General features: G+C 37.9%; 2 protein-coding genes across 3 annotated transcripts; one reads left to right on the plus strand and one right to left on the minus strand.

Moving 5' to 3' along the window:
- Positions 1–4,448: 4,448 nt before the first annotated feature.
- On the minus strand, positions 4,449–5,588 carry LOC149632600 (uncharacterized). 2 transcript variants are annotated; one of them, XM_089850958.1, is made up of 2 exons: positions 5,169–5,588; positions 4,449–4,814 (listed from the first exon to the last, which is right to left on the minus strand). In XM_089850958.1, exons 1-2 carry the CDS (start codon positions 5,470–5,472, stop codon positions 4,768–4,770), a joined length of 351 nt encoding a protein of 116 aa, XP_089707084.1. In that variant the 5' UTR covers positions 5,473–5,588; the 3' UTR covers positions 4,449–4,767. The 2 variants fall into 2 exon arrangements, with proteins under 2 accessions (XP_089707084.1, XP_089707083.1); XM_089850957.1 differs by having other exon boundaries at positions 4,449–4,817.
- An 11,495-nt stretch (positions 5,589–17,083) lies between these two features.
- Positions 17,084–17,521, plus strand: LOC149632601 (myb-related transcription factor, partner of profilin-like). Its single transcript, XM_089850976.1, has one exon. It carries the CDS (start codon positions 17,084–17,086, stop codon positions 17,519–17,521), a length of 438 nt encoding a protein of 145 aa, XP_089707102.1.
- Positions 17,522–18,346: the final 825 nt, after the last annotated feature.

Genomic DNA, 18,346 nt, shown 5'->3' on the forward strand with positions numbered 1-18,346 from the left:
TAGAAAGCCAAGATTCCACTCTCATCGAGACAAGGCCTTATATCGTTCTCACCGCCTTTCGTCGCCTCGTTTTCGGCATTTAACATTTTCAATCCACGTGCCTCCACAACTTTACTAATTTTGGGTATAACATTTTGAAGAGATTCGTAATCACCATGCTCAATCTCATCGGTCAATGTTGAAAAAGCGTTAAGCAACGCTCTAACGGAGTAGATTTTACTCAAAATGGTTCTAATTCCCGAGTAATGCGGAGCCAGTTCTCTGAAGGCCCTCAAGTAACTTTGGCATTCCTCGCTTTCAGAGCAATATAAGAAATGACCAAGATAGGCAAAACTTTAACTTCAAAATCTGAATCGTCCAATGGCAATTTGACAATGGATTTCTGGCAAAACTTGTTTTTGTAGGAGCAAACGTCAAAATCAGAGCCAAAAAGTTCAATTAGGTCGCCATCACTGGCCTTTGCCGCCTGGTTAATGAAAGCTACGACTTTAAAAATTGCCCGCTCTCTAACGTTGCAAATGTCGCTGCATTCCCAATACGAAGCTTTTTCTTTGGTTTCGTTAATTACGATATTCGCTTTGGGATTTTTTTCCTCTGACACGATTTCTACGGCATTGAATAGATTCGTGACAACCCCTAAATCATTAACTTGCAAGCAGCGTTCAATGCCTTTGTTCAGTCTTTTCCGGTCAATAAAATTACCACTTTCATCAACCCATAATTCATTAACCTTTTCGCCGATACGAGAGCTTTCTCTTAACACTTTTATTAATAGACCATTTTCGTCGAACTGCAAAATTTTTTCAAAACGCGTTTCGTGGTCCTCGTTTTTCAAAATTCTGCCATCATTCCCCAAAGTAAAATATGTTGTCTGGTGATAAAAAGCTTCTTCCAGACTACTGTGAAGCGTTTTTCCTCCAATGACTTTGATAAAATTGTCACTATCCACCAATCCAATTTCTTGCACTTTCTTCGCGAAACTTTTGAAATCTTCAATAAGTAACGATCGCCTAGCATGGTAGGCCGAATATATTCGCCTTTTTAAATAGAATGTTTTTCCAGATAGCAACTGGCATAGGAGTTTGTGGGATGCAAATTTGGAACTTTGCTTTTTACGTGAATTAGCAAAAGTTCTTTTCGTCATTAAACGGTCCGTAAGTCGCGTCACCAAAAACCGCTTGAAACTTTCGGCAATAATTTTTTTTATTTTTTGTTTTAAAAATTCCTTTGTTAAAGGAGACTTTTTTAACATAATTCTTAGTCGGGTTCGCACCAACTTTTATTTGTCGAGAAGCGCCACCTATTTTAGGGGCCTGCAAAACCTTTTGAGTTTTTATTGAACTTGTCAATAAAGACTTGCGATTAAGTCCATCACTCGATTTTTTCTTCCGAAAGAGCTGTTTTTTTTATATAGTACCTTTTGCACTTAGATTTATTTTTGTTTGCTAAAGTCTTAGTTTTAGCTAGTAACGCTCTTTGACATTGTGTTTTGAAACGTTTTTTGTCCCTCCTGGCTTTTTCTCGAGAAACCATTTTGAGTTCCTAAATTTAGCAGACAAAGATGTGTTTCGTTGCCAAGTCACTGAAGGTTTTCTCAGTGCGCCACAATAGGTCTATTACCAAGTCACTGAAGGTTTTCTCAGTGCGCCACAATAGGTCTACTACGAAGTCACTGAAGGTTTTCTCAGTGCGCCACAATAGGTCTATTACCAAGTCACTGAAGGTTTTCTCAGTGTGCCACAATAGGTCTATTACCAAGTCACTGAAGGTTTTCTCAGTGCGCCACAATAGGTCTATTACCAAGTCACTGAAGGTTTTGTCAGTGTGCCACAATAGGTCTATTACCAAGTCACGGAAGGTTTTGTCAGTGTGCCACAATAGGTCTATTACCAAGTCACTGAAGGTTTTCTCAGTGTGCCACAATAGGTCTATTACCAAGTCACAGAAGGTTTTCTCAATGTGCCACAATAGGTCTATTACCAAGTCACTGAAGGTTTTCTCAGTGTGCCACAATAGGTCTATTACCAAGTCACTGAAGGTTTTCTCAGTGTGCCACAATAGGTCTATTACCAAGTCACTGAAGGTTTTCTCAGTGTGCCACAATAGGTCTATTACCAAGTCACGGAAGGTTTTCTCAGTGTGCCACAATAGGTCTATTTTATTCAGTGTAACAGGAGCCGTAGAGAAGAAAAATACGATACAACACAAACAAAGGAAACATAAAAGAATACAGCACAAACAAAGAAAAAAAGTCAACAGAAATCTTACTTTAATAAATCCTCAAAGCAGCAAAGTTAAGCTTAGAACGCTTTTAAAAAAGCGTAAACCCTAAGCAGCCCTTGCAGCAAAAGTAATTAAACGGCTTGGAGAAAAGTAGGCCTATAACCTAGAATTCGTGAAATAAATTCACAAGAATTTATCTGTCCTCGAGCCAAAAATGAACACGAGTCAACGTGTTATATTTTCCAGCTAGCTTATGATTCAGTTCAGTTCAGTTTAGTTTGAAATGTTATCGAAGAAATTTGCAAATCTTAGAGGCTGAGTTTGATTGTCGTTTCCGTGGGATATTTTGCGTGGAGTAGATTTATTGTCGTGTAAGTTCTTATTAAAATACACCAATTCTCTCTTTGGATCACTTAATATTACTCCATGGTAATAGATTGCTTGGGTAAGACCTACAAACAGCGCCCCACTCAGATGCGGAGAATAACTCTGCATTGAAATTTGTGTTTTTTTTAACGATGAGCAATGGTTTTAGTCAAGCCTTGGTCGATCTTTCTTGTTTCTATGACTATGTGAGAGCTTTTCTTTTAATTATGACTAAATTTCCGGATCCCGCGAACGTAAGTTATACAATTTTAATGTTGCCGTATCGCAATGCGCACACTTTGGTAACATCCTTGAACGTTCAATTAAATGCTACGTTTCGAAATTAGTAAACTTATAGCCAACTTAGGCCAATTAATTAATTATAGTTGGATTTCAGTAATAATCTAGTGAGTTGAACTACGCCTTTATTCAAGGCCAATATAATATGACTCTTGCTTTGATTTAAAATGACTTAAAACAACAACTTGCGCATTGCTACCCATATCAACGATCCACGTCTGTCTAAAGGTATGAATTAAAAAGTGGCTAACAAAAATGCAAAACGCCATTGGATTTTCTATAAAGATGGAGTTTGGGAAATATTGTTGAAATTATTAACAGCCAAATTCACAACTATGACAAGGATATAAATTTGAGTTTTGATTCAAACATTAAACGTGCGTCTAAATGGTGTGGAAGAAAACTCGCGTGGAATGTCCAATCTGAAGAAGTGGTAAAATTCAGGTAGAGTTGAGCTTTACATTTGGTGACATATTTCCTGTTTCAATACTTCCTTCGTTGCAGGGTGGCATGACTGTATGCAAAAGGGACTTTAGTGAAGAAATACTAAAACCGACAAGTATCACGTTGCAATTGGAATTCAAACTATATTAAATCAAAGAGGGTAAAAAGAACGGGAGCGGAACTAGCAGCTTTGGCAAAGTATTTTAGGACCACATAGGAAGTTCAGAGAGAATATTTCAAAGCCAGAAGACTTCAGTCAAGCCTTCTACTACTCGTTTTTTACCTTCTTTGATTAAATCAGAAGATGAAAATTACTGTTTGTTCCTTCAAATAGATAAACATATTTCTTAAACTACACCGTTTCCTAAAGTCGTCACTTGAAACAGCACAAACTTGTTATATACTACTACTTTTAAAATTAATATGTGGTTGTGATTATTTCCTGTAGTAAAGTTGCTATTTGAGAAAAAAAATAAAGAAATATTCTAACTATATTGTTCTTTCCTTTAAAAGCACGGAAAAGTCTATTAATGAAGAAATAGGTTTGCTTTCTTTTAAATCTCTTATGATAAGAGCTGTGCGGGTAAACTTCAGGTAATAGAAAATTTTACCCGCGGGTATAGGGTTCAATTTTCAATTACCCGTCAGGTCCTAGGGTCCGTCAAAATCCCTAAAATTAGCTTGCGCGTGTCCAATTCAGACAAGTCTTTGTTTTTCCTTACAGTCCAATTAAAACCTAGATTTCAAAGCTGAGCCATTTTCCCATAACAATATTAATTAATAACTTGTTACTAATTAAATTGTTAAATTATGAAAGACAGAAATATTGAAACATGCGCGTCATGAACTGGACCCATAGGGATTTTGTTAGACTCATAAAAAAATATGTTTCAGATATCGAGTCGGGTACCCGCGATACCTGCACACCCCTGATTATTCAATTATAAGGAATTTGAAAATTTTAACCAATAAGCCTCGAAATAATTAAAATAATTATGGAAAATGTGATCTCAATAATTTTGACGTTTATTTGAAATAACGTACACAGAATGAAATCACAAAAATGGATTAAATTTAGAAATAATAAGCGAGGCTATTTTTCAAAACTGCCATTGATGTTATTTAAATTTGTGAAAATTAGGCAAACATTTATTTTGATGCAATTCTATAGTCATAGTCATTGATTTTTAATGACAAAATGTTTAGTAAAAATTACTCTTGCATTTAGTTCCTTTCACAATTTCTAGACTTCATCTTCCGTCGCATGTTGTTTGCAATTGTTGCAATTAAGCTTGGAAGGAATTTAAAAGGTAATCTTTACAAATATCTCTGGCATCTGTTTAAAATATTAAAAAGTGTTTTCCACTTCTTCTTTCAAACTATTCTTCATACTATATTCTTCATTTGTGGTTAGAGTTTTGATACTTTTTGTAATCAATCATCTCGGAATGTTTTCTCTTCAAGCAGCAATACCCGAATAACTTCTTTCGATAGAGTAATGTCAGTTCTACTATGCAAACGTCATACCATAGAGTAGTGTCGGTAGAGGGGGGAGTTGACTGTGTATCCCTCCCTCTAGGCGCGCTTTTGTAAGAGTGGATACTGTACGCGCCTGGTAGGGGGGATGACACTTAGCTAAGAGATAGAAGGGTATGACGTTTGCATACGTAGAACTGACATCTAGCTCTAGCTCAGTGTCATCCCCCCCTACCAGGCGCGTACAGTATCCCCTCTTACAAAAGCGCGCCTAGAGGGAGGGATAAACAGTCTACTCCCCTCTCTACCGACACTACTCTATTGAAACCAAACATTGTTTATGTTTAGTGTCTGAGTACCTTTTGTAGCCATTGTAATGACAGTTTGCGTAGCTTTACATTCGGTGCCAATTTTCACTGTTTCAATACTAATTCTATCCATGCAGGGTGGCATGACTTTATCTACAAGTGCAGGGTTACCTTCAGTTGACTTTTTTGTCTTTGAATTAACTGTTGTTTCTCTTTCATTATCATCAGAAGCTTGAACATGTACTAGATTTATATCGTCATGTACAGTTGGTAAAATTTTAGAATTAGAGCTCTCTCCAAGCTCGTTATGTAAAATTGTTCCAAGAATTGGTACTGAATGTGGTTTAAGTAACATCCTTTTTCTCCCGTTGGTAACAATAACATCGTCTTCACTAAAATGTTTTGAACAAATAACGGAAACTTTGTTCGGTTTCCACTTTTCACCACGATTTGTAGCCAGAATCCACTTTTCGGTAAGATTACCATTACCTTAATGTTGGGAAAAACTTAGCCAAATACCCCAGTCGCCCAAAAAGGCACTTTTTGTTAAGGTTTACAATACCTTTAGGGGATAAATGTAAACTGTAAGAACCATCTTGGGCTAGATTGTCACTACAACTTGAACATCCAAGAATGACGCATCGTTTATTGTATGGCATTGTAAATAGATTCTGAACACTTGCGTATTACTTTCAACAGGTATTTAGTAAAGAAATTACTCAAAACGACTAAACTTATATTAAGATCAAGAAAAAGGTTACAAACAGAACATTAATGCCGAAATTATACTGTTTGACATCCCTTCTAAGAAAGAGCCTGAACATATTTTCCTAGAGATGTCGCTTGAAACAGTACAAACTTGCTATACCGCGACTTTTAAAATTATTATGTGATTATTTCCTGCAATTTAAGTCGTTATCCAAGAAAAAAAATAAAGAAATATTGCAATTATATCTGTTATTATTTGAATTTTCTTATTTTATCTTTAAAACCACGGAAAAAGGTCTATAAATGTAGAAACTAAGTTTACCGTATTGCCCGGTTTCATTAGCAACGTTCAGCTAGGTGTACCATAAGGCGCATTGGTATACGGTTCCGTATAAAAATTACAATTCGGCATTAAACCGAGAACTTGGTAGTGATTGCTGAACGCACTTACACTTTTAAAACATTGAGACGAGAAGAAGTAAGCGAATTTAGATTTATACTTATTGTCATGCAATATGATTTCAAATGGAAAATTTATTAACAAATAGAATTTATTTTGCCTTTAATTACATTATTAGTAGCCTTTCAAGCACCAACAGCTTATATTTTCACTTTGAAATCTTTTTTAACTTCTTTTTCAAAATATATACCTTAAGCCTCGGTTCATGAACGCTGCTTTCTTTCATGGCTGCAGCTAAGGCTTAGGGGAAGTAGAAAGAAGGCAGCTCTTACCGCTTGGTTGGTGAGGAAAATTATTAAAATTACGGTACAGGCCCGTAATTAACATAAGCAGGGTTTCAAGACTCTTAAAATTAACAAGTCTTAAGATTATTCCAATGCACCCTTTTTCTTCAGCCTGTTTTACAATCCCGTTAATATTTTTTACTATTAAAATCCTTTTCCATGAATGTGAAAATAGTCCGTGAATGAAAGAAAGATTAGTACCGTAACAATAAATGCCTTTATTTCAAATTGTAGTTAAGAAAATGGATAGACTATTTTATATATCCGAGAACTGTAACGTTACGGTGCATCATGTGCACCTGAACACCAATGGACGTGAGGAAGGCGAAGGAGGGGCCGTATTTCAACGGGGGCAATGGGGCCCCATGGAAGTCGTGGAGGTCGTGGAGGCCATGAAGGCCGCGGGGGCCGTGGAGGCCACGTAGGCCATTTAGGTCGTGTTGGCCATAGCGGTCGCAACGCCAGGGGCCGGCGTTGCAATAATTGTGATCGCTATGGCCACTTGGCACGCGACCTTTGGAGCCGCGTTCGTGGTATAAAACTGGTTTGATACTTAAATGTCAAAATGTACAAACTATTATTCAATTCTGTTGAAAGGGGTCCAAGATGACCAACAAACTCCGTTGACGGAGGTTCCGCGTGGGGAGGCGCCTACCCCTCCTCAGGGCGCTGGAGTGCAGCCCCCCAGCCTCTAGGCGCTGGAGTGCAGCCCCCCAGCCTCTAGGCGCTGGGGAGGAGCCGGCCCAGCCTGAAGGCGTTGGGGAGGAGCCGGTGGAGGAGGGCTCCGGGGACGACATGTCCCTGGATGAACTGGAGGCCAAGATAAATTCGTAAGCTTTATGTCCCTTATCACAACTTAAACAATTACAGAATTGGACCTCATCATTATAATTTAAGTCACACTTTCAAACGATTTCCTTACAGGATTGGCATTAACAATAAAATTTAATTTTTTTTAATAATTTCTTTTTTCTCAAGTGTTATTTTTTTAAATGAAAATTTTCATTTTAAACTATAATTTTTTAATATTACAAATTATTTTAAACTATTTTTTTTCCTAATTACAATTGTTTAAAATTATAATTTTTTATTAGAAAAATGTTCTTCTTTAATTTTTACAAAATTTTTTCTTCAATAATTTTTTTAAAATAAAACAGTTATTTAAAAAAGAGTCGATGTTTTTTCTCGCATAATCCCCGTGTTCGTCAAATTTGTTTGCCTTTAGGTGGGTAAGATTCTATGGAACGATTAATTACTATGTATATTTCTAATTTCCCGAACCTTTAACCGAATTAAATGAATAATAATAATACATTTAAATGACAATAATGTATAGAATAAAACTAAATAAAGAGAACCAAATTCATTGACAAGAATGTCTCAAATCATTGAGCTTGGTAAATAATACAAATGAAATGGTATCAAAAACGTACTAAAGCTAAAACAGAAATCATCAGCGATTTGTGATGTTTAATTAAATACACACCTCTAATGACCTTAAAGTTTTCAACTGACCCCATGTATGTTCTTACCCCATTTTACTGAGCTCTACAAGAAAGTAAGTCGTTTACCATATATCTTCAGCAATTATTCGTGGCTGTAGGCAGGCCTGTGAGGCTATTGCCACACACACAAAATGTGTGACAAAGTCCTCTAAAACAAAGCTGTAGTAATATATACCTTTACTACTTTTACCACTGATTTTTCTGCTAGAAATGTGTACATCAGTATGTTGTATTCTAACCCTATATTCATGATTTACACGGAGATTTCAAGTTCGTCGAAGACGGTACCATTTTCGCAAGACGAAATTGAAACGTTGGTGACCCAGCTGGAGGCCGTTCCATCACTGGTCATAAATGAGTATGGCTGTACCCCTGAGCAGCGCAAAAAGATGTGGAGTCGCATCACTGAGCGCGTCAACGCTGTGCAACAACAGCAGCACACGGATGCGGAGGTGAAAAAGAAGTGGGCCAACCCAGGGTAGGAAATAAGTCAGGTTTACAAGTCAAAAACCAGTTTATTAATTGCTCGGACCAGTTTATTTATTCCAAAACTTGGGTTCAGTGGTCCCAGGGACCACTTTATTAATTATGGTTTCTGGAAAAAATAGACGGTGGGACCAGTTTATTAATTCGGGGTTCCTTACTAGAATTTTTCTAGCTCAACACATTTTCTACCAATTCTACTCATGGGTAGTTAGTACTCCTTGGCTACGACTTCCCTACAAGAGTTTTGTAGTCTATTGACTATTGATCTTGTCTAGCGTCTATACTCTAGAATGAGTCTCTTGTAGTCAACACTCTAGACCATAGCCAGTACTAGTTGTCAGTAGTCGTATTAGGCAGTAGTGTATGGTCACATTACAGGATTTTGATCTGGCTTACTGATAGGGAGAGAAGATATTGCCACCGAATTTATGTAAAATGCAATAAGGTATAAGGATAGTTCAGAAAAGGATTAAGAACTTCAAATATCATTAGACATGTTGATTGATATTTAGTGGCAACTAGTTGAAAATTTGTGATAAGAAATAAAATTTAACTGTTATGGATTGTTATATGCTACTTTTTCCTACAGTAAAAAATTCAAAATCAATTAGAATTTTCAGCTTCTTTACTATTGTGTCTTTACGTGCTTTTTATTCTCACCATTTTAGAAATTTAATTTATAGTGAGACCGGTAAAATAATAATTAATGCGAGGGTCACTGGTCCCAAGGACCAGTTTAATAATTCCAACATTATGGATCGTTGGTCCCGAGGACCACTTACAAAATTCACCTTATTTCCAACCCTGGCCCGGCCAACCTGAAAGGAGTTTTACGTAAGAAGCAGGGTGAGAAATAAGGCGGTGGCACTGGGTAAATGACCAGTTTAAAAATTGCCTTGACTAGTTTATTTATTAAATGCCTGGTGGTCTAGTGGTCACCGTGACCACTTTTTAAATTGCCCTTCTTTAGTAAAAAATAAATTCCCGGGTCAGTGTACCAAGGAGTAGTTTTAATGTATATACAATAAAAGTTTACTTGGAGAAGCCTAACACAACAATTAGTCTCCTGTCATACTACTCCATGGTGACATATTGATTGTAAGCAATGATTCAATGAAGAACGGAAGGGGAAAGTGACGGAACGCCGTTATCCGGACCGGACCGGTTAACACGCCTAGTAGACTTGCTGCGATGTGCGTTGTTTTTATGAGTCGTTAGTCTTTCATTGTAAGAGGCTTTAGTGTTTGTAATACAACAAATTTAAGCACTTCAAACCTGGAAAATTCTACTCCTATTAAAATGGAACATGTTTCCATTAAAGGTTCCAAGTTTAATTATTTTTCTTAACATATAAACTAACTTTTGAGTGAGATATAAAAATCAATTCATATAAAATAAATAAGCGGTATATAAAACCTAGAACCATTTCAGTGGAGCTCTGACAGTATGTAGAAATATTAAGTGGTCATTGACCAGCTTTTTAATTAAAACCCTTGGGCTCTGCTGGTCAAATGACCAGTTTAAAAATATTGCTTATTTCTTACCCTGGTAAGAAGGCGGCAACCATTGCTCAGGAGAGACGTAAAACTGGTGGTGGTACCAATGCATCAGAACCGCTTACACCAATTGAGGCGAGGATTTCCGCGTTGATTCCTAAAGTTTCAATGCAAGGGATCTCTCGAACCTATGATTTTGGTCGTAACTGGATTGCACAGTCTGATGCAGGTCAATCGTCAGCTCCTCAATATGACCCGCACGTGCTTTTTCTCAGAACATTGTTCATATTATCAAGAGCGAAACAGTTAAAACATTGTTTTCACCGGTCTTCTTGCATTGCACCATCAACTCCGGACCTATTGGCTGAAAGGTTTGTGGAACTAAACTTACATTTTGCTTGTAATATTGTTAACCATATAAAAATGGCGGAATTCCAATTCAATTAGTAATGAGAATTTGGATGCCATTTTGCAACCATTTCTAGACACCGCCACAACTTTACCATCCTTTTCTTCCATCTTTGGTACGATGAAATATTATCTGAGTATTCCTTTAATGAAAATGAATGGGTATTAATAGTAGGCATGTAAGTTCCTAGGTGCTGGCGGTAGTGATCCCGAGGCTAGCTGCTCCAGTAGTTCTCCTCCATCTTACTGTAGTGCTCCTGTAGTTCCAGCAAGCTGCTCCAAGAGCGAAGCGCCAGGAACTTGTAAGTTTGATTGTAGCCTGTTCTGTACATAGGTCTTATTATCCCCAAACACAATGAAAGCAGTTACAGACATAGGAAATATTCCTTCTCTTTTGTGAAACATATCCAATGCCAATGGCTTCTTTTGTTGAAACACTGGTTGTAATGTTTATTATGCGCTCCGACCTGTTAATAAAATAGGTGCGACAAATACAAACCCCAGTTACTTAGTATTGCTTACACGTGACAAGACAGAACGCTATTAGCCAATGAGTTTATGGTTGGTTAGTTTATAAACTGACTATACGTGTCTTTTAGCTCAATCGCAAGCCAGAAAAAGGCCTCTGACACTCAAGGAGGAGATGGTAGCTGCAGCCAAAGGGTGCGCCGAGGCGGCCAAAGGTCAGTGGTTGGCAGCAGAACAGTTAAACGTAGAGGCCAAACGCCAGAGGGTTGCAATGGAAGCGTTGAATAACATCCAGCGCCAAATGCTTCATGTACTTGAAGGTATAAATCAAAATTTAGCCTTTAGGCGTGAAACGGATGGGATAAATGCTGAGGTTAGGTTTTAACGGGGAGCCCGTTACAAAAGTTCACCACCAGGTGGAGCAACCGAAACCGACACCAGAGTTCCCCGCTAGACGGCCCAGGAAGCTGACCTGTCGTCTGCTCGTGAGCCGGGATTGGCTGATCTCCGGAGGCCGAGGATATATATTCAAACGTAGCCCGGGAATGAAGGCAGTTGGAGGAGTACCGGCGTCAGGATCAGATAATCGGATTTGTTGAGATAATTAACTGTGTTTATTTATTTATATTTACCTTGTTAATATTTACTAACGGATTGTATACTTAATTTAACCAAAGTCATGTTCTAATAAATATATTTAATTAATTTAATTACGTAGTCGTGTGTTTTCGGGTTAACAGTGAAAGCGCGCGATTACAAGCCTTTTAAGATGGTGATATTGTTAAAGAGTGTCTGATATAATGTGCCCAGAGAAGAAAATATCTTTACTAAAATAAGCCTTTCTCGACCGACTATTACCAGGCGTGTTGAGGATTTGTCCTTGTCAATTGAAGAGAAACTAAAATCGAAAGCTAAGAAGTTCCTTTTTTATTGTATTGCGTTGGACGAATACACTGATATGACGGACACAGCACAAGAAGATATTTTCCTACGAGGTGTAGATGACCTTTTTTATTGTATTGCGTTGGACGAATACACCGATATGACGGACACAGCACAAGATGAAATTTTCCTACGAGGTGTAGATGACCTTTTTTATTGTATTGCGTTGGACGAATACACCGATATGACGGACACAGCACAAGAAGAAATTTTCCTACGAGGTGTTCGTTAGAACCTAAGAACTTGCGTCACTATTTCCACTCAAAGGAACCTCGAAAGCCGTGGATCTCTTGAATGCGGTTGAAAGCACATTGGATCGACTTGGACCTAGGAAATACATTATTAATGGCATTCATAAGTTGACCATCAATGTTTTTTGAAAACTGGTCTCTAGTTAGCAAATCTTGCACTAGATCGTCAATTGATCTTAGAATATTAGGCGTTGTTCTTTTACGTGACACAGTTAACAAACCACACAACATTATAATTGAATTTGAAATGACACAATACCGTTGGAGAGTATCATAGAAAATTTGTCTAAGCTTAGCATACGTTTCCATAGCAAACCTTTTGCACTCAGCTTCAAATTTTCGAATTCCAATTTCTAAATGTCATTAAAATGATTTGTGCGTGGTTTGGTGACTCTAAACACCCGATTCACGTTATCTATCACACTACGACTATCACATTGAGTTTAAGGAACGCACCATATAATAGTGAGTTTGACCTCTCTCAATTTTTCCAACATAAAAAGTCTGGAAATATCAGTCTTGAGATGGATATATATAACATCTCAAAGCATAACAAAATTGTTTGATTCGTTGAAACTAGCGTGTTTCCTGTCTCTTCTATTTAAGTACCCACGATTGGTGACCCGAGATTTAGTTTATTCTTACACGACCCTAAAGCAATAGACGGAGAACGACATGTTGGGGAACGACGACGAAAGGGAAACTTCTTTAACTGAACAAATGAAGTATCTAAACGTGAAAGTTAACCAAGTGATGGTTTCTAAGGACATCACCACGAAGGAGAAACCCGAAAGCCATGAAATTTCCCGTTTCTTAGTCAAGTTTCCTCTATCTTGGAAAGACAATCCTGACCTCTGGTTCTCCACGATAGAATCTTAATTCCGAATTAGTAGAATTACTGCATAAGAAACAAGACTCGACTACGTACTGCAATCCCTGGACCAAACCATAATTTCTTATGTCGCTGACATCATAAAAGTGCGTCCGGAAAATCCTAATACAACATTTAAAACACGTATAAGCTCCTCGTTCTGCGATACGAACAAAAAACGGCTACACAAACTACTAAGTGGAATGCAAATCGGCGACCAGAAACCATCACTCTTTCTACAAAAGATGTGTCTTCAAGCTGGTTCACAAGCCAATGATGCTATACTTAAATCATTGTTCATAAACCAACTTCCTGAGTAAGTCTTTAAGCGCCCAGTTTTATCACTTTCAATATTTCTACGATCATGCCGTAAATTTATGCTATTTCTATCAAAGTTCAAAAACCGTCTCTACTTTTAGCAAACAGTTTGAAACTTGTAAATCACAGATGAAACTATTAAGCCTATGTCACCCTGACCGTTTGTTTTTTCTTATAAATAGCTCAAACTTGGTGGGAAAGGTTTCCTAATGCTATGGCCATGAATAAGACCTTATTTCCCTAGCGTCCCGTTCCGTGGTTAAAGAGAGCACCTTCTACGGAGCAGGTGCAGTTCCCCTCTTTACCCTTTTATCATAGCTTAATCTCAAGCGCTGCTAAATTTTAAGGTTCCCAATAAAATAAATATAAATTTCTTTCAAAGATTTTAACAGACAGGTGATAGTTTATGGCGTTCATTATGTCTCTCCCTTATCCCAATATTTTCAATACTTCGTACGAGTAATTGCCAAATATTCTAGGAATAGTAAAAGTGTTCCTTACTCTGAGTGTACCCATGTATATATGTTGCCAATTAAATAATGGGTGCAATGTGGGGGATCTGTGCGCGAAGCATCCTTTCCCATGGAATGGGGTGAAAGACACCTCAACAAGTGGCGGCTTACGCGACTGAAAGCGACCAATCACCGTTGTCTTGAGACATGTGACTTATAACTCGTCACCATGAGAGGCCCATACCCAATGTCGCCAGTTGGTTTCCCAGTTTGACGTAAACAAGGCCAGACTCGCCGATTGGTGCCTGCCTTGGCACCAATTAAAACACCATGAAATCGCCAGACACCAAGAAAAAGACAGACTTTAAATAAAATCCTGAAAGAGCTGGAGAACACCTTGCCGCTCCGAACTTCTTGGCCCAACACAGAGGTGTATCCACTCTCGCCTTCGACAATGGTCAAGACGTAAACCGGTGCCACTTGGCGAGCACTATAAAAGAGGCAATTATACCGCGAACGCGATCCACCACCCGCACAAAGGTCACCGTAAGTTCCATGAACTATAAATTTGTAAATATGTATCTATGTTATTGATTCAATCCTTGTATATAGTAAGGCATATCTTCTAATGTTCTCGATTGAGACCTAGTTTATTTTTATGTTTTATAGCTATTAAATGGCAACTCGTACGAAGTATTCCCTCGCAATGGTTATGTAATTTAAGCCTATACCTTTCGACACTACAGATAGAAGCCTCTTCACCTCTAGACAACTCGCAAACCCTGAAAGTTTGGCGATGAACCTGCAGTGTTTCTTAAGGAAAATTCATTAGTAGCTGTTGTTCTGTTCTAACGTTTGAAAGGTTCAAGAATTTAGTTTAAAATTTTCATTCAAACAAGGTTTTTAGAACAATACGCGTTACAAATTTGGGGCCCATCACGGATCAGTTGGTTCATTCCCTTAATCATTTTCACATTAAAGCAAATCACGCATCCAGCGAATCCTCTACAAGGAAACTTCCCTCCTGATTTCAAGGTTTAGCTTGGCGAGGCTTGTGGGAGAGATTCATAAGTGCATTATAGATTCCGCCCACAAATTCCACCAGCCTTCGCCAAGCCAAAACTTGAGTACATGAGGATAGTCACCTTGTAGGGGATCAACTTTGGACATAGTCTTTTCTTTAGATTTATTTTTTTTAATAGAAATAAATGCAAAAACGGGAGATAAAAAATGTGACGTCATTAACCATTTACTTTCTTTTTTGAAGGATGCTAGAAAAACCAATAGGATTTGGCTTTCCTTTGGTTTTTTTCTATACTTCTGACCAGATGTATGTAATATTCAGATTTGCTGAAGGAACAGTTGAGGCTGTACCAATGTCATGGTGACCGAATGAGAAATCGTGCTTCTGGCCCATGGGTAGGTTGAACCACGAGAATGTGAAGCTGATCACATCTTCAGCAAAACCTGGACCAGACTGTAGCTTGTAGTTGTACGAGGGGAAAATAATCTACAAGCCTACTACGTTACTAAATATTTGAAAACTCTTTCAGCTTGTCAACACCAATAAACAAAATTTCTGCAGTTTCATATAGTCAAGCGAGGGAGAAGCCGAGGAAATCGGAGGTGACCTCCGACTTAGCCAGTGAAGCAGAATGTGGACGGAGGGTTAAAAAGCTATCCTCTGTAGACGTTTGAATAATTCTGATTCAGAAGATGAAGAATTAAACTTTTCGGCGAAAAAAACGCAAACACTCAAAAGACGAAAATCCATCGTCTTGACAAAGGCTCCCCCAATCCCATTGAAAATTAGTAAGTTAACAAAAAAAAAATGCGAATACCCCAAAAGTTTAGTATCCCAAATGGGTTGGATTGTGGTACACTTGCATAATCTACAACGTTCAAAGTAAATTTTACGAAAACAAACTATTAATTTTAATGTTTCAGTTGAAAGTGTAAAATCGTTAAAGAATGATATGATAAAACAGAAAACATGCAAATTAGCTCCTCATAATAAAAGTACGTTATATGTCTGATTTATAACCCATTTGCAATTTTTTTTTAAATTGAGTAAGGATCAAATTAGGAATTCCTCTACAAGTCATCATCTAAAAGTCTTCAAGAGCAAGGTTTCTATATCTTCAAAACTTGAGAATGAAAGTGGTAATTGTACCACTAAAGCCATTGATGGAATTTTTTTACTAGTTCTTATTCTTGTGGTGATTCTTCCACCGACTCCCGCGACAAATGTGGTGCTACCGCTAAATCCGATGACAAAGGTGATTACTTCACAAAACAGTCGTTGGACGTGACTTTTCATTCAATGACTGTGATGAACGTGGATCGTCAACCAATGAATGTGATGAATGTGATGAATGTGACTCACCAAACAAAGATTGTGATGGACGTGATCCTCAAACCAAAGACTGTAATGAAAGTGAGCCTCCAACCAAAAACTGTGATGAACGTGGTCCTCAAACCAAAGACTGTGATAAACGTGATCCTCCAACCAACGAATGTGATAAACGCTATTCTCCAACCAAAGACTGTGATGAACATTCCTCTCAAACCATAGACTTTGATGAACGTGACTCTTCAACCAAAGCCTGTGATGATAGTTATTTTTCCAACAAATCAGACTATAAACATGTTGATGTACGTGATTTCCTTGCTGAACATTCTGCGGCCGTATTCTCCTGAAAAAGTATACTCCTCCCCCTGATTAAAGCTCGTGAATTGGTCGGTCAGGATTGAACTTAAGGCTGTTGGTTCGATATCATGCTGATGACGCCGTTTTGACCTAAGGGTGGGAATTGGATGTCCATACGGGCAGGGACTGACCATTCTCGTTCAATTTAGTTCTTTGTGTAATCGGAACTATATTTCGGTGATAGGCCAGTTAACACAACTTGAAAGTGTATTTAACTCTCAAAGGTCAGTGAAAGAGACCTTTGTCCTTACTCTTCGGTGAATCGTGCCCTCTAGCGCCTAAACCCTTAAAAAGACCTTATCAAATTCACGAACTTTCATTTCGATGGCCTCTACTGAACGTGTGACGTGTAGGCCAACTGCGAAAAATAAGGTAATGTAATAATGATGATTTTACGATAATATTTAAAATGTGACTTTTAATCGTTTTGTCTTCCCTTGTAATTTTTCGAAAACAAAAGTAAATGAAATTGTTGAAAAGAAAAATAATAAGAGACTGTTAATTTTTCAACGTTGATACATTTTACTCCAATTTGGCAGTTACATTTTGATAAATTCTAGTTTTGCTAAAATTTCGTTTCTAATTAGTAAGCCATATAGCTTAAGTAATGGCACCGAAACTTAGGAAGGGGACATATTCTGATGATGAGATGGAATGTCTTGTCTCCCAACTTGAGGCAGTGCCCTCGCTGCTGAATAATCAGTACGGGAAGTCTCAGGAGGAGAGGCGAAAAATGTGGCAAACGATTGCTGATCGTTTGAACGACATCAGTGGGCAAGAGTGCACTGGTGAAGAAGTAAGAAAGAAGTGGGCGGCTCTAAAGAGTGCACTAAAAAATAAAGTTGCTACAAGAGCCATGGAAACAAAAAAGGCTGGCGGAGGGATCAATCGTGCTAGCGAACTGACACCGATTGAGTCTCGTTTAGCCGCATTGATTCCAAGGGCCTCCTTTTTTGGGATAGCCGGAGGGTACGAACTTTCCGATGTGCCCTTTAGTACATCTCTTCCAGGACCTTCATCAGCGCCACAATTTCCTGAAACCTAAGTGACTTTCTGTAATCCAACAATATATGGTAAGAATATTAAACACATTGTGCCAGTAAGTCCATATTTGGTACAAGTGTATATTAAGATACTTCTTGAACTTGATAAGGTTGGAAATGATCGTGAGTTAAAATGGTTTCACTAACCCATAAATGAGATCAGTTACATTTGGAAAAACCCCTTTCTGAATTGTCCACTTCCTATTGTTATTGTTTGTACAAACAGTCCCATCCAATGACAGGTGTTACCTAACGTGTTATGTACGTATTTCTATCTCTGTGTAACAAACTATTCCAATTAATTTCCCTATTTCAAGAGCATCATAAGTGAATCAGTGTGAAGTGGTCTTTTCCGCTTTTATTCGTACAATTTTATTCCCAATTAGATATTGTTGTTAGTGGTACCTATTGCGTAATTGTATCTATTTGTAAATCAAGGCCCTGAAGTGTAATGCTTGTGAGATAAGTATTTCAAGCCCGACATTCCGGTGCATTTTACCTAAATGACTAGAGCCTAAACTGCAAGAACTGCTCTGTCCATGAACATTGGCTTCACAATATTAGTGTATTCCTCCTTGTATAGTTATTGCATCTTTAAAGTTAGTGTCCGCTCTAAAAGATGGATTTACATCAAAAGTGGGCCTGCAATCTTATAATTTGTTTTACCTGTTTACTACAGGCCAACCGGTTCTCATACGTAAAAGCAAGCACCTTGAGGAATAATGCAATGCTGTTTGTGACCTAACCCTTCTTCGCAGGGTTCCAGGACATTAGTAGAATGTTATATGTTGGTCTAGGAACTACTAACAGAGTTATTTTTACATTTA

This window comes from Phalangium opilio, unplaced genomic scaffold, assembly GCF_054372755.1.
Source record: "Phalangium opilio isolate 3A_F unplaced genomic scaffold, DU_Popi_V2 ptg000098l_1, whole genome shotgun sequence".
Taxonomy (NCBI): domain Eukaryota; kingdom Metazoa; phylum Arthropoda; class Arachnida; order Opiliones; family Phalangiidae; genus Phalangium; species Phalangium opilio.